Source organism: Xyrauchen texanus, chromosome 48 (genome assembly GCF_025860055.1).
Source record: "Xyrauchen texanus isolate HMW12.3.18 chromosome 48, RBS_HiC_50CHRs, whole genome shotgun sequence".
Taxonomy (NCBI): Eukaryota; Metazoa; Chordata; class Actinopteri; order Cypriniformes; family Catostomidae; genus Xyrauchen; species Xyrauchen texanus.
Genome location: NC_068323.1, coordinates 26873425 through 26895296, shown reverse-complemented (window position 1 = coordinate 26895296; position 21872 = coordinate 26873425). Strand labels below are relative to the sequence as shown.

The window sequence follows — 21872 nt, the reverse complement described above, 5'->3', positions numbered from 1 at the left end:
ACCTGCGAGAGTACGGCCCCCAGCCCTCTGTCTGAAGCGTCCGTCTGCAAAATAAAAGGGAGAGAAAAATCAGGTGCATGAAGAAGCGGCCCCCACAAAGTGCGGCTTTAATCTGCATAAACGCCTGTTGACACTGCTCCAACCATTGAACCGGATCTGGAGCCCCTTTTTAGTGAGGTCAGTCAGCGGGCTGGTGACGTCCGAATAATTAGGCACAAACCTTCTATAATAGCCAGCCAGCCCCAGGAACTGCCTCACCCCCTTTTTGGTCTTAGGTCTAGGGCAAGTCGCAATCGCCATGCGGTCTTATCAATTTGGGGACGCACCTGGCCATGACCCAAGTGGAACCCCAGATACCGTACCTCCACACGCCCAATCGCGCATTTCTTAGGGTTTGCCGTGAGCCCGCCCGCCGCAGCGATCTCAGGACGGCCCTCAGATGTTGCATGTGCCGCTGCCAATCATTGCTATAAATGATAATATCATCTAAATAGGCAGCGGCGTACGCGGTGTGAGGTCTGAGGATCCGATCCATGAGTCGCTGAAACGTGGCGGCGCCCCAAACAAACCGAAAGGAAGCGTCACAAATTGGTGTAATCCAAACGGCGTTGTGAAGGCTGTTTTCTCACGGGACATTGGTGTCAAGGGGATCTGCCAATAACCCTTTGTTAAATCCAAGGTCGAATAAAATCGAGCAGTACCTAACCGATCGAGCAGTTCATCAACACGGGGCATTGGGTACGCGTCAAATTTAGACACCGCGTTGACTTTCCTGTAATCCACACAGAATCGAACAGACCCATCACTCTTGGGAACAAGAACAACCGGGCTGGACCAATCACTGTGGGATTCCTCTATTACGCCCATATCAAGCATCGCATCTAATTCCTCCCGTACTATTTTCTTTTTATGTTCGGGTGAGCGATAGAGGCGACAACGCACCACCGCGCCCGGCTCGGACTCGATGTGGTGGTGTATGATGTTTGTACGGCCCGGTAGAGGGAAAACACATCCGCAAATTCCTTTTGTAATTCGGAAACCTCTGTGAGTTGCCGCGGTGAGAGTTGGTCTCCACAAGTAACCGGAGTGTTAAGATTGTAGTCTTTGTTTACCTCCGGTCCGAGCTCCGCCCTCTCGGAAATACCATGGCCAACGTCACAGAGGCCGCCTCCTCCCTCCATAATTTCAGGAGGTTGAGGTGATAAATTTGACGTCGCGCCCTCTATCGGTACGTTTAACTTCATAATCGAGATCCCCTACTCGTCGTGTGACCTCAAAGGGTCCTTGCCACTTGGCGAGTAATTTAGAGCTTCGATGTTGGGAGTAATACGAGTACCTTATCCCCGGTGCAAATTCCGTAGCCGAGCACCCCTGTCATACAGCCGGCGTTGGCGTTCTTGAGCTTGGAGCAAATTCTCCTGTGTTAATCAGCCCCAGTGTGTGGAGTTTTGCTCTTAGATTGAGAACGAACTGAATTTCATTTTTGCTATTAGAAGGTCCCTCCTCCCACGCCGCGGATGACGTCAAGGACACCACGGGGCGTCGCCCGTACAGCAGCTCAAACGGGGAGAACCCTGTGGAGGCTTGTGGGACCTCTCGTACTGCAAACAACAGGGGGTCTAGCCACTTATCCCAATTTCTAGCATCATCGTGTACGCAATTTACTGAATCATGTTCTTGAGCGTTTTATTAAATCGTTCCACTAGGCCATCAGTCTGCGGATGGTAAGCGCTAGTCGCGAATCGATTTAATGCCCAAGAGCTCGTAAAGTTTGCGAAGTGTTCGTGACATAAAAGTCGTGCCTTGATCGGGTGAGGATTTCTTTCGGAATCCCCACCCGGAGATTATCTTGAAGAGTGCCCCGCAACACTACGTGCGGAGATGTTGCTCAGAGGCACTGCTTCCGGATATCGCGTCGCGTAATCCACTAGGACTAACACGAGCGATGTCCGCGTGCTGACCGTTCTAATGGCCCGACGAGGTCCATCCCAATTCTTTCGAAGGGGACCTCGATTAATGGTAGAGGGCGCAATGGCGCTTTTGGGGTGGCCGGTGGGTTTACCAGCTGACATTCACGGCACGCCGCACACCACCTGCGGACGTCACCGCCAATGCCCGGCCAATAAAAGCGGGCTATTAGGCGGAGAAGTGTTTTCCGTTCCCCTAGGTGACCAGCCATAGGATTATAGTGAGCCGCCTGGAAAACCATTTCCGGCGGCTCCGTGGAACCAATAATTGTGTTACTTCCTCCTCTGTTTGAGCGTCCTGCGTCACTCTATATAACCGATCTCTAATCATGGCAAAATATGGGTATGAAATGGCGATGCCCGGCCGGAGCTGTTGACCATCAATTACTCTCACTTGGTCAAGAGCATGCTTAAGGGTTTCGATCCCGCGACTGCTCTAGAGGGAAGTCCCCTCAGGGAATTCCCTGAGAGGGCGGCCACCTCGCCCCTTTCCTCGTCATCCCGAGCAGCCGAGGACGGCCCGGCTCCGCCTCCCCTGCCAAAGCATCGCACACCACACACCTCTTTATGCAGGACCCATCCGCACAAATACCCTCTAAAATATCTTTAAAATTCGACCAATCGGTACCCAAGATTAGCGGATGGGTGAGGCGGGACTAACCGCTGCCTCCACACTATGTTTTTTTCCCTGAATTTAATCACCAAAGTCACCATGGGATACTTGTGAACATCCCCATGCACACACCTCACCCTCACCAGTTTAGCTAAACCCAAAGCCCGGGTTGAACCAAGCGTTGGTGGATGGTGGTCTGATTGCAGCCGGTATCCAGCAAAGCTTGGTAAATACCCCTGATCCTTACCGGAATCCGGTATGCTCCAGCCCGATAGGGGGCAGCCTGCGGGACGTCGGAGACCCGCACCACCGTCCCCACCTCCATCAGCGGACACTGATCCCGGAACTGGTCCGGGTCTCCGCACTTCCAACAGGCCGGCCCAGGCGTTGCGGCCGCACTTGTGCTGGCGGGCGCCCCCACCTGAGGAGGAGAGCGGCTGAAAGACGGGGAGTGGGAGGGTACATTCTCCCAAGGCCGGGAAGCTGGTCTCTGGAACCCTCCACACCTGCGCGGGGCAGGAACGGGCCCTGGGGAGAGAACAGAAGAAGAGACCAAAGGGGAGGGGCGAGGGCAGTGGCAGACACAAGGGAAGGGGAGAGAGAGAGAGACTAAGAACCGGATAGAAACTCTGGGGAGCGTTGGCATGATGGTTGAATTAAATAGTTAATCTTTGTTTTACTCATTCGAATGGAGCTGTTGTAGAGCTTGCATGGCTTGAACCCGGAGCAGTGCCCATTCGCGGAAACAGCTCATGCGATGGATCGCACCGGGTGGAAAGTTTAGATTAGAGAACATATGAACAGTCGTAGAGAGCAATTTCACGTGTATGAGGCACAGAAGTAGCTGGGTTGCAGAAGCAGCTTCACACGAATGGACTACTCCGGGTGGAAAGAATTGATTAAGAGGAAAGACAGTAAAAGTAGCACTTAAGTGGTAGCAGTCGATGCTGTGAAACAGCTGCTGTGGCAGCTTCTGTAGAAATTAGATGATTTAGATGGAAGAGCTGTTCTGAGTCAATTGCATGGGTCTGTTCTTGGGCAATGTTTGGGGCCGAATGCTGGAAACTCTCAATGCTACTTAGAATTAAGTTGCTCCTCCCGAACTTTGTTAATAAAACACAATTTTAAGACCATTTTAAGGGCTGAGGTGCATCAGAGCAGGTTCCATTTAGTCTGGATTAATGCAGCATTGTGTCTTTACACAGAATTTTGAGCAGGTTTAACTTGTGCAAAGACAGCTTTAGTTGTTGTTTCTAAATAAATGTATCATATAATGTGTGTGTACAAGTGTTGAACTGTTCCAGCAGGTGTGAGGAATTGTTGTCTCTGTGATTTGAAAAATTAGATGGCATCTTTTTGATGTGGGAATTCACACTGAAAGACGGCCAGATGGCTCAATAGTGAATGCCCAGAATGTGTTTCTGGCCACTGCTGGATCAATACTTAAGATAAGGATCTTCATATCCCACTTTGTACAGCAGGGATCAATGCGGCCGATGACAGTTCAGCCATTCTATCACATCAGACTCATTCTGTCCATGCCAACACTTCAAAGACATTGTCAATTTTGAGGGCTTGTGAAACATCCGTGTGTTTGTGTGTTTGCAGTGCTTGATGAGACTCACTCAATGCGTGAGCTGCTAACATAGTGTATGGTGATTAGACATGGAGTTGGACACATTGTCAGTGTGTGTGTATATGAGCTGTTGAGATGCAGGCTAATGTAATAAAGAAGAGGGCTCGTCCGCCCTCGGGATCGCCGCCAGATGGTCCTCTGCGAGACGAACGGCTTCCTCCAGCGACGCCGGGCGGTGGCACTGGACCCACTCCGCCGTTTTCCGGGGCAGCCGCTGACTAAATTGCTCCAGTACCACCTGATCGATAACACCCTCGACGTAGCGGTCCCCCGCGAGCAGCCACCTCCGACAGGCGTCCCGGAGCCGTTGGGCAAATGCGAACGGGCGACCGGACTTTTCCAACTTCATGCCAAGGAAGAGCTGACGATTCTCTTCCGGGCTCCGACCGACCCGTTGCAAAATGGCTCTTTTTAGGTCTGGATAGGCCAGGAGGTTAGTTGCCGGCAGTTGTTGAGCCGCGAGTTGAGCTTCCCCGGACAGGAGAGGAACTAGGCGGGCTGCCCATTGTTCATGCGGCCAGCCCCAGATTTCTGCCGTTCGCTCAAACAAATCCAGAAAGGCCTCAGGATCGTCTGCTACCCCCATCTTCTGTAACGTGGGCGGGGGCAGCGTGGAGCGGGTGTCCGGGGTCGCGGCTGTGGCCGGCGCGGCCTCCTGGCTGAGGAGGCTCCGGATGGCGTGCCGGTCCTCTGCCTGAGCCCGCATGATCTCAACAAACCGGCGATCCTGGTCCTGCCGGAGCTCAAGCAGGGTTTGTTGGTGGCTCTGGTGTAGTGCCGCGAGGAACTGGAGGATCTCCGTCAGCTGGGAGGACTCTTACGGGGCGACCCATCTCCATACTTGGATGAACAATTCCCGGGTTTCGGCACCAGTGTAACGTTTCCCACAAGAAGGAGGACAGGGAACAGGTGTTCAGCAACAGGTACGCTTTTAATTCTCTTTTTATAATACACAATAGTGATCAAGCGCACTGAGTTGGCTTGTCATCTCTCCCCGACTGGAGGCTCGGTGTCTGCTTTTATGCCGCTCTCCTCGTGCTCACTGGAATTAGAGACAGGTGTTAGGCATAATTTAGCTCAGGTGTAAGCGCCCTTACCGCTTTCCTCTCCCGGACGGGCGCTTGACCACGCCCCCGCTGCCACACAGTTGTAGCTCAAAATTTTTATATTTTTCCTCTGGGAGTAAACTGCATTTAAAACAGTCTTTAAGAAGTGTGGCTACACCCCCATCCCGACCAGTGGTTCTAGGGGTATTAAACACGTTGTATTTCCTAGGCAACAGTTCAGAAAGAAGGCAGGTATCACCGGGATCAAGCCATGTCTCGGTTGCATTAAAATCATGCAGTAGAAATGTTGTATTTGATACTGATCTCACATTCAGTAGTGCAGCTTTAACTGTGGTAGAAACTGAACGCTGTGTTTGTATTGATGCTGAGAAATCCAGTTCCTTTAGATAGCGATAATCGGATCTTCTATACCATCTGTGTGCTTTTTTCGGAACACGCCGAAATACTGCTGCAGGTTGAACAGGGTGTACAGGTAAAAGCCATGTTCACTGAAGTGAAGAGAAGATACCCCAGTCAGAGACGATGGTGTGTGCATTTCTCATCTTCCTCGCCAAACAGCCTCCATGTTTTCTCGTCTTTTATGGCTCTTCTTTTTAAATCAGGAGAAAAGTAAAGACAAAAGTAGTTTAGAGTGGGTGAAATGTTGATCACCATTGTTATGTTATAGAATGTTGTAATTAGAGTAGTGGCGTTTTGAAAGAATTTGTTTGTTACATGATTTCCCCTGAGTTCCGAATTGGTTAAATCGCACTCCGAAGGGCACATTGAAGGGAGAACAATCGTGATATTGATGTTCAAAAATTACTTGGAAATGGAATCGCTTAATGGATCACGCCCTAAATGAGCCGCACGGCGAGGTTATGAGACTGACAGGAATCACCTGTGCGGGAGAACCGGATAGAAACTCTGGGGAGCGTTGGCATGATGGTTGAATTAAATAGTTAATCTTTGTTTTACTCATTCGAATGGAGCTGTTGTAGAGCTTGCATGGCTTGAACCCGGAGCAGTGCCCATTCGCGGAAACAGCTCATGCGATGGACCGCACCGGGTGGAAAGTTTAGATTAGAGAACATATGAACAGTCGTAGAGAGCAATTTCACGTGTATGAGGCACAGAAGTAGCTGGGTTGCAGAAGCAGCTTCACACGAATGGACTACTCCAGGTGGAAAGAATTGATTAAGAGGAAAGACAGTAAAAGTAGCACTTAAGTGGTAGCAGTCGATGCTGTGAAACAGCTGCTGTGGCAGCTTCTGTAGAAATTAGATGATTTAGATGGAAGAGCTGTTCTGAGTCAATTGCATGGGTCTGTTCTTGGGCAATGTTTGGGGCCGAAAGCTGGAAACTCTCAATGCTACTTAGAATTAAGTTGCTCCTCCCGAACTTTGTTGATAAAACACAATTTTAAGACCATTTTAAGGGCTGAGGTGCATCAGAGCAGGTTCCATTTAGTCTGGATTAATGCAGCATTGTGTCTTTACACAGAATTTTGAGCAGGTTTAACTTGTGCAAAGACAGCTTTAGTTGTTGTTTCTAAATAAATGTATCATATAATGTGTGTGTACAAGTGTTGAACTGTTCCAGCAGGTGTGAGGAATTGTTGTCTCTGTGATTTGAAAAATTAGATGGCATCTTTTTGATGTGGGAATTCACACTGAAAGACGGCCAGATGGCTCAATAGTGAATGCCCAGAATGTGTTTCTGGCCACTGCTGGATCAATACTTAAGATAAGGATCTTCATATCCCACTTTGTACAGCAGGGATCAATGCGGCCGATGACAGTTCAGCCATTCTATCACATCAGACTCATTCTGTCCATGCCAACACTTCAAAGACATTGTCAATTTTGAGGGCTTGTGAAACATCCGTGTGTTTGTGTGTTTGCAGTGCTTGATGAGACTCACTCAATGCGTGAGCTGCTAACATAGTGTATGGTGATTAGACATGGAGTTGGACACATTGTCAGTGTGTGTGTATATGAGCTGTTGAGATGCAGGCTAATGTAATAAAGTTCAGCGGATGGCAATTGTGTTTTTGTCTTAGAATTGAAGTGCTTAATACAGTAGGCTGCAAATCTGAAAATGGCCATATATGCTGAACAATTACTTGCTGAAAATAAATGTTCCCCGTCTGTCGCTCTCTCCACGTTGTGTCGGAGAAGCGACACTAGGGGTCTCTCTTGAGCGCCGAATATGCCGCTGATCCATTGAAAAAAGGCCAATGAGAAGTTGGCAGTCAGTATTTGCATACCCCGCCCCCGGACATATGGGTATAAAGGCGAGGCAAATACTAGAGTTCATTCAGAAATTTTCTTCGGAGCCGATGGTTGTGCATGCTGTTCACGTGAAAACACACCCGTTCCTGTATTCCTCTGATGCTACTGCATGCTGTTGGATTGAGGGCGCATTACAGCAGCGATTCTTCTCCTTGCACGGCAGTGCATATTGCCCCTGGGTGTTTCAACAGCGCAGTATAAAAAAAACTCAGACGAGTTTATAAAAGAGTGATTTTCTTTAAAAGAGTGATTTTCTTTAAAAGAGTAATTTTCTCTAAAAGAGCAAATACACAGCGGCGTTGAACGTCCTTTTCAGGACGCGTCTTTGTAAAGATGCCTTTCTGCCCCTGTGTAGTTCCTGGATGCGGTAGAGTGCTCTCCGCTTCAGACGGCCACAGGCGTTGTCACGTGTGTCTGGGCAGCGATCAGAGCCACGAAGGTCACAGCGCAGTCACTCGGGCAGGCGATGGCCACCCTCGTGGTCCAGGAACGACACCAACTCAATTTCCTTTAAAAAAAATGTATTTTGCCGCTCCCCTTAACCGGGGCAGCAGTAAACAAATTCTCAATAAAAGAGCTATTTCCTTTGTCTCTGGGTCATCTGGCCCGCAAATGCCATTCTCACGACACTCTGCCCCCAGATCTCAACAGTCCCGGCACGCTGGACGCGGCCCCAGGCCAGCCTTCAGCCCCACGACTGTTCCCTGGCCGGCCGGTTCTGATGAGTCAGTCCAGAGGACGCCACTACAGGACCTCCTCCTCAGTCACCAACCCGCCCCCAGCCGGATGTCCGTAGCAAGGTAAGTGCTTTGAGTCTTTTCTCAGCACCAGAGCCTCGGGACGCGTCCACGCCTCCCGACGGCGTACTACCTGCTCCACCCCGCTGCGAAGCCCGCCGGGTACGTAAAAAATAACCGCCCCTTTGGAGCCCCTAGCACGGAGATTGGATGCATGGCTTTCACTTCCCGGACCATCCGACTCGGTTACGCAATTCAGTTTGCCAGGCCCCCGCCCCCCTTCATGGGCGTCCGCTTTACCGCAGTGCCCTGCCAACATGCCAAATTTCCTGCCCGCGGAGATCGCTACTCTTCTATTCAAAGACACGATAGAGCCTGTCCCTCCAACCGAAATGAAGAAGGGTTTCTACAGCCCGTACTTCATTGTACCCAAGAAAGGCAGCAGCTTACAACTAATCTTGGACCTGCGAGTTTTCAATCGAGCGCTGCTCAAACTCCCATTCAAAATGCTCACGCACAAGTGTATCTTGACAAGCGTCCAGCACCTAGATTGGTTCGCAGCGGTAGACCTGAAGGACGCGTACTTCCACGTCTCAATTTTGCCGCAACACCGACCTTTTCTATGGTTCACGTTCGATGGCCAGGCATTCCATTACAAAGTCCTCCCCTTCGGCATGTCTCTGTCCCCTCGCATCTTCACGAAAGTCGCAGAGGCAGCTCTTGCCCCGCTCCGAGAAGCCGGCATCCGCATACTCAATTACCTCGACGACTGGCTCATACTGGCCCACTCCCGAGAGTTACTATGCGCTCACAGAGACCAGGTGCTCAGGCACCTCAGCCGCTTGGGGCTTCAAGTCAACCGAGAAAAGAGCAAGCTCACCCCGGTCCAGAGCATCTCCTTTCTCAGCATGGAGTTAGACTCAGTCTCAATGTCCGCACGTCTCACCAATGAGCGTGCGCAGTCGGTGCTGAAATGCCTCGCCAAATTCAGGCCAGGCACGACGGTCCCTCTAAAACTCTTCCAGAGGCTCCTGGGGCATATAGCATCCTCCGCCGCGACCACGCCGCTGGGGTTGATGCATATGAGACCGATTCAGCACTGGCTTCAGACTTGAGTCCCAAGACGAGCATGGTGCCACGGCACGCACCGTGTGACAATCACCCCTGCCTGCCGAAAAATACTAAAACCCTGGACAGACTTCTGCTTTCTACGAGCAGGAGTGCCCCTGCAGCAGGTGTCCCGACGCGTCCTGGTCACTACCGAAGCCTCCAGATTGGGTTGGGGCACCGTGTGCAAAGGGCACGCAGCCGCGGGCTGTTGGAGAGGGGCCCCGCTGCGCTGGCATATTAATTGCCTAGAGTTGTTGACTGTCTTCTTTGCCCTGCGGCGGTTTTTCCCGTTAATTCGAGACAAACACGTCCTAAACAGGTCAGACAGCACCACTGCGGTAGCGTACATAAATCGCCAAAGCGGCGTACGCTCCCGCCACATGTCACGACTCGCCCGTCGTCTCCTCCTTTGGAGCCAGCAGAGACTCAGGTCGCTGCGTGCCACTCACATTCCCGGCAAGCTCAATGTGGTAGCGGACGCACTGTCACGACAAAGCTTACCCAGCGGAGAGTGGAGGCTCCACCCCCAGTCGGTCCAGCTGATTTGGGAACGGTTCGGCAGAGCCCAGGTAGTCCTGCTTGGCTCTGGTACGGCCGAACAGAGGCTCCCCTTGGGACAGACACGCTGGCGCACAGCTGGCCCTTGGGGCTACGCAAGTATGCATTTCCCCCAGTGAGCCTTCTTTCACAGGTGCTGTGCAAGGTCAGGGAGGATGAGGAACAAGTCACATTAGTGGCTCCCTACTGGCCCAACCGGGCCTGGTTCTCGGACCTCGTGCTCCTCGCGACAGCCTCTCCCTGGCGAATTCCCCTGAGGAAGGACCTTCTTTCTCAGGGGCAGGGCACGCTCTGGCATCCACATCCAGACCTTTGGAAACTCCACGTCTGGTCCCTGGACGGGATGCGGAAGATCTAGCTGGTCTACCACCTACCGTCGTAGACACGATCAACCAAGCCAGAGCCCCTTCTACCAGGCAGCTTTACGCCCAGAAGTGCCGCTTGTTCGCAGATTGTTGTTCTTCCAGGGCGGAAGACCCACAGAGGTGTGCAGTTAGGTCGGTGCTCTTATTCCTCCCTTCCACCCTAAAAGTGTATGTCGCTGCTATCGTGGCTCACCACAACGCAGTAGACAGCAAGTCCCTTGGTAAGCACGACTTAATCATCAGGTTCCTAAGAGGCGCCCGGAGGTTAAATCCCTCCCGGCCAAGCCTGTTCCCCTCCTGGGACCTCTCGGTAGTCCTTGCGGGCCTCCAGAGACCTCCCTTCGAGCCGCTAGAATCAGTTGGACTCAGGGCCTTCTCTCTTAAGACTTCCCTGCTGATCGCGCTCGCCTCCATCAAGAGGGTCGGGGACCTGCAAGCGTTCTCTGTTAGCGACACTTGCCTGGAGTTCTGTCCGGCAGACACTCATGTGATCCTAAGACCGCGACCGGGCTATGTGCCCAAGGTTCCTACCACACCCTTCAGAGACCAGGTAGTGAACCTGCAAGCGCTGCCCCAGGAGGAGGCAGACCCAGCCCCTTCATTGCTGTGTCCAGTACGTGCTTTGCGTACCTACCTGGACCGCACGCAGAGCTTTAGACGCTCTGAGCAGCTCTTTGTATGCTTTGGGGGACAGCGGAAAGGAAACGCTGTCTCCAAACAGAGGCTTTCCCACTGGGTTGTAGATGCCATTTCGTTGGCCTATCACACCCAGGCCGTGCCCCCCCCTTGCGGGTCCGAGCTCACTCGACAAGGAGTGTTGCGTCCTCATGGGCACTGGCCAAGGGTACCTCCCTGGCAGACATTTGTAGAGCAGCGGGTTGGGTGACACCCAACACCTTTGCGAGATATTACAATCTCAGGGTTGAGTCAGTTTCATCCCGTGTTTTCTCAGGTCCGAGCCAGTAGAACTCGGTAACACGCTGAAGGGCTGGCCAGGTCGCTTGCATATACGCCCTTTCCCTCGCTTGAGGTAAAACAGTGTGTCTTTTTTCCCAGGAGACTTCACTCAACGCGAATCCCTGGTCGATTCCTCCCTAGCCCTCATGGGTCCGCAGTTCGGCAGAGGAACTTGCCGACCCAATCCACTGCGGGTACTCAGATCTACCCTGTACTGGAATAGGTGCTCCACAGAGTAGGGACTCCTACGCGGACTCCCCCTGTGTGTATTTTCCACGATACGGTCCCCTTACGAGCAGACCCGCGTTTTCCTTGGGGAAGTTTCGGCTGCCCCCCGGTCGCTGTGTGTAGCAACTCCACCCTCGCTGAGGCTGGATCTGCCACCGCGCCACTTCCACGTGTCGCCTAAAAACACATGTGATGTATTCACCACTGTACCTCCCCAGTTGGGCAGGGCTGGTCTCCGCAGGGTCTTTTCCCCCCTGGAAGAATGGGAAATTGGGTAAGACCCCCTTCCCTCAGTGCGTGTAAGGGCCCCGGCTGTCTATTGCTCTATGCGAGAAACATAGAGAGAAAAGAGGCCCAGAAAAGAGGTTGGCAAGCGTCGCCTTGTTCCCCTGCCTAGGGTAACCAGAAGGATTCCGACGACTTTTTTGGGGCATTGGGGAAGGGTACGTGCAGTCTGACACAGCTAGTCGTATGGCACGTAACAAATACCTGCCCGCACCTGTGTCAGCAGAACACGTACACGGCTCAGCACATGGCGGATTTTAATTGGACCCCTAGTGTCGCTTCTCCGACACAACGTGGAGAGAGCGACAGACGGGGAACGTCTAGGTTACGGATGTAACCTCCGTTCCCTGATGGTGTCTTCCCGGCCACGTCGCTGATCCGAACCGCTGTAGTGGCAAGAACCATTTCCGGCTCCTCAGAAAAATCCTGAATGAACTCTAGTATTTGCCTCGCCTTTATACCCGTATGTCCGGGGGCGGGGTATGCAAATACTGACTGCCAACTTCTCATTGGCCTTTTTTCAATGGATCAGAGGCATATTCGGCGCTCAAGAGAGACCCCTAGTGTCTCTTCTCTGACACAACGTCTTGTTCCCTCCATCAGGGAACGGAGGTTACATCCGTAACCTAGACGTTTTTTACTGATATTAAAAGGTCACATTTATACATACAGTAAATGCAACATATATTTAAAATAAATTGGCATTTTCATTTATGTAACATATTTTTCCAAAAAAACTTCTGGAAATTAAATTTGTACATAAATGCTCAAATATATGTTTGTTCGTATATGGCCATATATCTTATTTCAACCTCAGACAATGTAATAATTGCAACAGGCCTAATTATTGAATCCTCATTTGTGTTTTTAGTTTAATGGTTTATTGTATGTCTATTTTAACCTTAGAGAAGTTTTCTTGCATTGACTGAGGCACAATATTTTCATACAAAATTATTAAGGATCATCCAATGCCCACAGCTTTCACCTTAATGTATGGTATTTTTGTGTGTAATTCTTTTATTTTATTTTATTTTTTTGCTTGATAACCGCATATTCAGTTATTGTGCAGTAAAATATTTACATGTAATTACATTTACAATGCACATAACACTAGTACAGAGGGGTTGATAATGATGGTTTGTGAGTTTTCACTGTATACCCCATCTTGTGTGCAACCCCTTAATATTGTACTTCATAATGTGAAGGGATTGCCCATATTTTTAATTCAAGAGTGCAATACAACATTACAGGCTTGTTAATGTTACCAGTTCTGTTGTATTTAGACAGATATTCCAATAATTGTTTTCTTATAATCACAGATACAGTATATATTGTGTGCGTGTGTGTGTGAATGGGTGAATGAGATGCAGTGTAAAGCGCTTTTAATACCACTAAGGTTAAAAAGGTGCTATATAAGTGCAGACCATTTACTTGCATCTCTGCAATATTTAAATACATCGCATACTCCATGTGAATTGATGGTAAATATTACAGATGTCCTCTGTAATAATTACCTAATGGACAAATGTCCGGAAAACTTATCCTGTCCATCTGATAAATGTTGAAATCATTAAAGCCGTGCTTACAGTGGCAGCAGTGAAAAGTCGCTTTTTTTAATTGCAATCGCATGCAATTGTGCCTACTTTAAAATATGTAATAGCACAAGGCCATTTAAAACCCAATGGAGAACGCTGACGCTCTTAAGTGAAAGTGATCAGTAATGGAATCATTGGAGTTTGGGCGGGAGATTAATGTAAGCACAGATATTGTGTCTTCTGTGAATGTGAACAAGCGGAACAAAAAATCAGTTCAGATCTGTTCAGCCTTATTCATATTCAACTTGGAATCATGTACTATAAAACAGATATATGATTTCCTTTTAAGGCTTTAGAAATTTGGAATATTTTACACAGGAGTAGAATGACATGAAAAATAATTCTTCAAATATTTAAATATTTTCAAATACTTAAAATATGTCTCTTTTTGGTCAACTTTAGTTTTGGTCAACTTTAGATTTAAGGCCTGTTCTCACCCCTGTACTGTTAGCAGTGCTGTTCTACAAGCATTTATTATTGTGCATAGATCTTTAATCATTCAGCTGTCAATGCATGAGATTAATATATTTAACACAGTTAAGGCAGTTATGTACCTAATTTGGCATAAATGTTTCATTATGTTCTTTCCATGTTTTTTGATTTGTTTAGGGTCATAAAAAAATCTGTTTTTTGTGCGAGTGTCTTCTGCCCGTGCCTTCTGTCTTTATGCATGCATTTTGCTATGAGTATATTCCAAATGGAATCCCAAACCCAGCTTCTCTTTTTTAATGCCAGATAAAATAACACAAGGTACAGTGACATAAATACATATGAAACAATGTACATTAAGTAAAACAGGTATAGCATAAAATATTATGCATAACATTAAAAATATCATAAAAGAAGACAGCCTCATGGTCTTTATTTAACTATTGCACATTTGTATTGGATTCAGGGTTTCTTGTGCATGGTGAGAAAAAGAGCACCGTTACAGTAATACTTTGTAATTTTATCCTTGCAATAAAAAAGCAGTGAGGTTCTGCAATTCGTTTGCCTGCACCCCTAGTAAAGTGTTGCATGTTGTGTCTTTTTATGTGATATTTTACAAGATTCTTTTTTATTTTTTAAAACAAATTGCCGAAACCTGTCTGCTGTTTTTAATGCCTGGATAATATAGCAGGCACAGTAATATACATACAGTATTAAATGTACATTGAGATAAAACACCATATACTGTATATTATATAATATTAGGTATCAGCACATTACATAAATATTCTAAAAAAGAATGTATTTACATCTTTTAGATCATAAGAAGGAGTACACTCTTAAAACGGAATATATAACAATTAATTAATGGTGCTGTAAGCGATTTTCTTCATGGAAAAGTATGCAAAAAATGATCCTACTCCTTTAAAGATATTAATGAAATAAGTGTCCTGAGATATTTCACCTGTCTCTGTGAAAGCTGTAGACTTTGTAAACAGCAAACAAAAATCGCAAACACCGCAGACATTGACGCTTTTCGCCTGTCAATCATTTTGCTCTTTCTCATAGTGTTGTATTTGAAGTGGATCATTGAGGCTGTGATTCATAATGTTTGTCAGTTGAGGGTGCTATTGTGCCACTGTTGAATAAGACACAGGAACAAACAATGCTGCTCTTTTTCTCGGTTTTGGTCTCAAATTTATCTTTGGAGGTTGGGTTTTGGAAAGATGGGGCGTGGCTAATTCAACGGCTCAGTCACGTAAAATCTTCAGAACGGTAAAATCGCTTAAAGCATATTTAATTAATGGCTTCATCGGCCAAATAACAAAGGACAATGCATCTATGTGCACTTCCGCAGTTAATACAGGATGGACTTTAAAGATTTTTAGTCATTAACCTTACAGTTCAAACTAAATATTTTTTTTTAAACATTGGCCATCAACATTTACTCCTTATTTTCCATACTTCCTTTCCTAGCTTGTTAGCTCCTCCCTCTTAGGAAACAAGGAAAGGATGTAAGGTAAGAAAATGATCAATGAGGATGGAGGAATCGAAACAAGGCGGATTTGTAAAATGGAATGTCCTGCTCACGCGTCACTTCAAAGCAGTGTCTCTGTGCAGCTGCGTTACTTTGGAGTGCTTGCCGTTATGTTGTTGAATCTTGATTTAATAAATCGAATAATTCAAGATGCACCATTGAAGGATGTGACAATTATGGTTTATTTAAACTGCAAATGTGAAACATGAATTAAAACTTGTGTCAGATGTGAAGGGAGAGGAGAATTTATGCGTGCGTCAGGTGTTTCAACAAAAAGTCTTCCGCATAGGATACACCGTGCTTAATATCAATTGGAGACTGACTTGGACCTATACTAATAAATATTGTATTAATAACAAAGTGTACGAAATATACTTTAAAATTATACATAAAATTTATCCAACAAATGAGTTCATAAAAAGATATAAAAATGACCTTTCTGAATCCTGTACATTCTGTAAAAAGGATACTGAAACTGTATTACATCTTTTCTTTGAATGTATGTATGTGAAGTATTTTTTGGATTGATGTGGAATATTTATTTAATATGTTGAGTGGAATTAAGATTAGTATAGAGAAAAGAGTTTTTTTTTTTTTTATTATGAAAAAAAAGATATAGACAAGAGTCACGATTTTATGTTAAATTTGATCTTATTACTTGGTAAGTTTTACATACATAAATGTAAATGGTCTGAAAGGATACCTAACATCTACCATTTTAAAGCTGATATGAAGATTTATTTTGAAACACTGAAAGGACTCTCAAACCGCAAAGCAACCAGAACGATGGATATCCTCAAAAAATTAAATTCCTCTTCTTTATTTTAATTATAAAATAAAGATTTTTTTTCTAATGTGTGATTGAATGTTCTTTAATTTCATTGATATGAATGTTATCTTTAATGCTCTTCATATCTTATGATGATTTGTAATCATTTTGAACAGTATATATGAAACATTTGTATCTACTGTATTTTGTCATATAATTTTGGAAATAAAAAAAAAAAAAGTGAAAAAAAAAAAAAAAAAGGATACACCATGCTTCCACCTTCCTCGATCCTCGCCTCCTCGGGGTGCATTTAGAGAATCAATACGTCCTGTATGATGGTGGACTTTGATCAGTTTCCAGGTCAAGGGCTTGAGGACTGAGGAATGAGGAAACGAGGATGCACAATTTAAGAAATGAGAAGCACCCTAGAAAACTAATATTGGCACTATTTTCATGCTGTTTATCTGAAGGGGAGCTGGCTGATCCTGGTTTCTCCCAAGGTTATTTTTCTTCATTAACTACATCTTATGGAGTTTTGTGTTCCTTGTTACAGTCGCCTTTGGCTTGCTTACTGGGGTTCTAAAGACAAACAATATTTTAAGGCGTAATCTATTTTTATCAAATATAATCTATATTTTTCATCAAACCGCACAATTACGTCTTTAAGACATTACAATCATTACAGCTTCATTTTCAGTTATTTTCTGTAAAGCTAAATTTGGTTCTGAGTTGTTGGTATTTTTCAGATATTTTGACATCTAAACAGTGTAAGTTGAAATACTTTTGTTTGAGTTGATTTTATTACAACCTAAATGTATTCTTTTCAATCTCTTGTAGGAGGTAGTGTCACGGATCCGTTCCTCCTCAGCGGGCTGGCTCCTCCTCCACCCAGCGGCAGCGTGCGCTCTCAGCCGCCACCTTGCACCCCCCGCTCGCCAGGCCTGCGTGCCCGAGCCCATGCCCCCAGCTCCACGCGGTCCTCTAACGCCATGTGTGTCCCGCACACTATGGAGGTGGGCAAACACAGCGCCGGGCAGGGCATTCGCGGTGGTGTTCCTCTGGAGCCCTTCGTTCATCAGGTCGGCGGCCACACAAGCATGATGCGTTATGACGACCACACTGTCTGCAAGCCACTCATCACCCGAGAGCAGCGATTTTATGAGTCCCTCCCACCCGAGATGAAGGAGTTCACCCCAGAGTACAAAGGTAAGAGATGTCAATACGAAATTTACCCAAGTAGGCTCATGGCTTCACACATGATAATTCCATCTCTTTCCTGGTTGAAGTAGTCTTGAGTCGTTTCCATATATTACCCTAACTGCCACCCATATAGCAGCAAATGCGTTTTCACAGCAGGAAGGTAACAATCAAGGCATTACCATAGTCTTGCTGAAACAGATTTTTTATTTTCATATGTTTCTTTTGACTATTGCAGCCAATTCTGACCAAGAACCGGCCACTTAGACAGGAAAACACCATCTGGCCGGTAAAATAACCAAAAACCATTTGCTCTTTTATGGGACATTTACGGGTGGGCATATTTTAAATCAATGATGCCACCTTAATAGACAAACACAATAGCAATTTTGCTCACTGATATTTAGTTTACATGAAAATCATTCAAAGATTTCATGCCATGAATTTCGTAAACTTTGTCAAATCTGCCTTAGTTGTTCTTAGGAATGTGCAAAACTAGTCAGTTTATTGTCTGTTCAACTAGTCAGTTTAAGGAAACCCTAAATAATTAGGCTTGTGTAGGCAGGGCTGCAGTTCGAAATTCTTTCTCCCAGTACAAAATATATTCAGCGGGCTCCCCTCCAGTTAGTTGTACGAGGGGTGTGGACAGTTATTCCATCAACTTGCCCTGCCTGGTGGCTTTCGCTATTGCATGCTGTCTCCGTGTTTATATCTGCGTCTCCTGCTGAACTATATATATTTTGTATATACATATTGCATTTAATTTCATTGGCTCTGTATATGTATGTATATATATATATATATATATATATATAATATATATATATATATGTGTGTGTATATATATATATATATATATATATATATATATATATATATATATATATACAGAGCCAATGAGATTAAATGCAATATGTATATATAAATATGTGAGTATATTCAATGTTTTTTTTTTGAGTGCAAAGTTATGAGGTGGAGAAGCAGAGACCAGCTCAATGCAAATGTCTATGAATACAGTACAAGGTGCAAATAAAGAAGTATAAAACTGAAGGTGCATTGTACATATGCAAGTATAAATATATATTTATATGGCCGGTGACCATAACAGTGCAAGAGGTAGAAGTTATGTGGAAAGAAATGTGCAAGGGAATGTGCAAAAAATAAATAAATATGTAGTCCGAGAGGGATGTAGAGTTTAGAGTTCAGTAGGCTGACAGCTGAGGGAAAGAAACTGTTCCTGAGTCTGCTGGTGCGACAGCGAAGACTCCTATAACGTCTCCCAGATGGGAGAGGAGTAAACAGACCTTAGTTGGGGTGAGAGGTGTCTTTGATAATGCTTCTCACCCTCCTTAGGCAGCGTTTGTTGTGAATGTTTTTGATGGAGGGTAGCTGAACACCAGTGATGTATCGGGCAGTTTTCACCACCCGCTGGAACGCCTTCTGGTCTGAGACAGTGCAGTTGCCATACCACACTGTGATGCAGTTTGTTAGGATACATTCAATAGAGCAGCGGTAAAAGTTCAGCAGGATATGGGGGGACAGGTGAGCTTTCCTTAGTTTCCTAAGTTAGTTCCTTAGTTCCACTGCAATTAGGCAAATTAAAAAACAGTTACATTACATCATAAAGTTGAAAAGTGTTTAAATCCATTTGCTGCATTTGTGAGTGTGACATAAACATAACTTTAACCTTCCTAATCATTACAAATTATGTAAAACTACATTGAATTTGGTGTTTTTATGAAACGGGATATCATTTATTATCCTTTATACTCTATTTCCACTTACATTCATCTATGCAAATTCTGTGTGATGTGCTCATGGAGGTGGTGCTTAAAGTTTGAACTGTAACCCGTTTTAGCCAATATTTTCTTGCGGCAAACTTTACAGAGTGGGTAACCATCAACATTGATGGTGCCTCGTGGGTCTTTTACATACCCAAAGTAATCCCAGATAGCGGACTGCAACCGCTTTGGTGCCGGAAATAAAGGTTCAGGCTTGGACATGTTTATATGATATGCTCGTACTGCACTAATGCTGCGCTCCGCACATGCTGCAATTCTAATGTGCTCATTATGCGCTGTGGGTTCCATGTGTCCCTGAGAGATGTAGTAGCAGAGTGCCTGGTGCACCAATCATACAATGCAGCCACATGTGCATCCCGGTCTGGCAAAGCACTGGCAGTAGTTTTAGCCTCTTTGAGGAAAATTGAGGAAAAAGTCAGAAGACCATGACATCATTGGGCCTAATTGAAGCTGCATTCTTCACTCATTCTCATCATTCCAGAGATATCGTAGCTGCTATGTCCTCAGCGTTTTTGGCACACAGGCAGATCTGGTTATCCCAGACATCTTTACCTGAGACTATCCACAAAGAACTTACACATATGCCAGTGGTGCCAGGGCGAATCTTTCATCCTGATTCCCAGTCTGTACCGGACACAGCTGAATAGGCACGGCACAGGAAATAGTTGGTGCAGCGAGCGTTTGGTCACACTATAAGGCTATAGAGGAGACCAACCCCCTCAGCCTCCCTGCTTCTCCCCTTCTGAATCATGGGAATATGACAGAAAGCAGAGCAGTAGCTTTCAGATATCTGCCAGGAATCGAAGTGTCAGAGAGTCACAACAGTATCCACAAGGTGGTCAGTCCCGAGCTTAGGTTAAGGTGGCGCCTCTGAAGAAACATACTCCCACAGGTTCAGGCCCCGCATGGCAGTTTCGGGGAGGTTGCCGAGGCCTGTTCCCAGCAATACCTGGACAGCTGGAAAACAAATACTTGAGATACTTGGGTACTTGAAACCATCAAAAGAGGATACAAGATTCAGTTTTGGCATCCTCCCCCTTTCTCTGGGATCCATATAACCACCAGGGATCCAATCCAATATCCTTATTGCCAACAAGATTACAGCCTTACTACAAAAGCAGGCAATTATACAAGTAAGTCCCAAAGAACAGTTTACTGGGTTCTATTCCAACTACTTCCTGGTGCTGAACAAAGATAGTGGGCTTTGACCCATCTTAGAGCTAAGTTGACTAAACACTTTCATAAAGGTATTGCCTTTCAAAATGCTGACCACGGCACAGATTCTGCAGGCTATCGAACCAGGCAAATGGTTCACCTCTATAGATCTTAAAGATGCGTACTTCCGTGTGCCCATTTGTCAGGAACACCAACCATTCCTCCGCTTTGCCTTTCAAGGTCAGGTCTTCCAGTTCAGGGTCCTTCCATTTGGACTTCCCTGTCCCTATGAGTCTTCACCAGAGTGGTGTTTGCGCTACACAAAGTTGGCAAGAACACTGAGATAGTGGTCAAGCATATACAGTCCCTTGGTTTCAGGATTACTTGAAAAAGAGCAATTTGGAACCACAACAACAAACAGTGTTTGTCGGGCTCCATCTGAATGTGTTGCCAATGATAGCATCTTTGACTCCTCAAAGAGTGGTGAAAGGACCACTTTGGGGCAGTAATTTCGGTTAAGCACATGTGGTTGCATCAGTTTCAGAGGCTGCTGGGATTGATTACAGCAGCATTATATGTGGTTCCTTTTGGGTCTCATCAGAGTAAGACCATTACAGTGGTGGTTGAACAGCTTTCAGCGTCACCCCAAACTCGACAGACAGTTAACCCTAAAGGTTATATGAAAATGCATTCTGATGAAGGCAAGTATAGGAATAAATGACATGTACACATTTAATTTTAAAAGCCTTTTGTTTTGATATATGTATATATATATATATATATATATATATATATATATATATATATATATATATATACATATATTTGCGTGAATGATAATTTGGACTTCATCTGTTGAAGTAGCAGGTGTTTAGATTAAAGTTTAGGACAAAAACCTTCAGTGTTTCTCACTTCACGCACAAATATTTCAATGTATCCGAAGTTCAAATAAGATCAGAAATTCTGCCTCTGCAGATGGTCGGAACTCTACAGCCACAGTGCGACGCTCTGTTGAAAATGTCTCTGTTGAAAATGTCCAAGTATTTTAGAGCTCCTTAGCTGAGAAGTACAGTGATTTCTGTGAACACACAAGTGACGTTAACACTGGATCTTCTCGGGCCTGCGTAGCTCAGCGAGTATGGACGCTGACTACCACCACTGGAGTCGCAAATTCAAATCCAGGATGTGCTGAGTGACTCCAGCCAGGTCTCCTAAGCAAACAAAATGTCCTGGTTGCTAGGGAGGGTAAAGTCACATGGGGTCACCTCCTCGTGGTCGCGATTAGTGGTTCTCGCTCTCAATGGGGCGCGTGGTAAGTTGTGAATGGATTTCGGAGAGTAGCATGAGTCTCCACATGCTTTGAGTTTCCATGGTGTCATGCACAATGAGCCATGTGAAAAGATGCACAGATTGACTGTCTCAGAAGCGGAGACAACTGAGACTTGTCCTCCGCCACCCGGTTTGAGGTGAGTAACCGCACCACCACGAGGACCTACTAAGTTGTGGGAATTGGTCATTCCAAATTGGTGAGAAAAAGGGATAAAAAAAAGTAATTGTCTTCTCAGTTCCTGATTTGACATTCTAATGCGTGT

General features: G+C 45.9%; 1 protein-coding gene across 2 annotated transcripts in view; it reads left to right on the top strand.

The window, feature by feature from the left end:
* Nucleotides 1-21872, top strand: part of ip6k1 (inositol hexakisphosphate kinase 1) — a 123005-nt gene that overhangs the window by 66018 nt on the left and 35115 nt on the right. For both annotated transcript variants that reach the window (XM_052121705.1, XM_052121706.1), the window contains exon 2: nt 16964-17332. In XM_052121705.1, the coding sequence (XP_051977665.1) occupies nt 17116-17332 (217 nt within the window). In that variant the 5' untranslated portion in view covers nt 16964-17115. The remainder of the gene's footprint in view (nt 1-16963; nt 17333-21872) is intronic.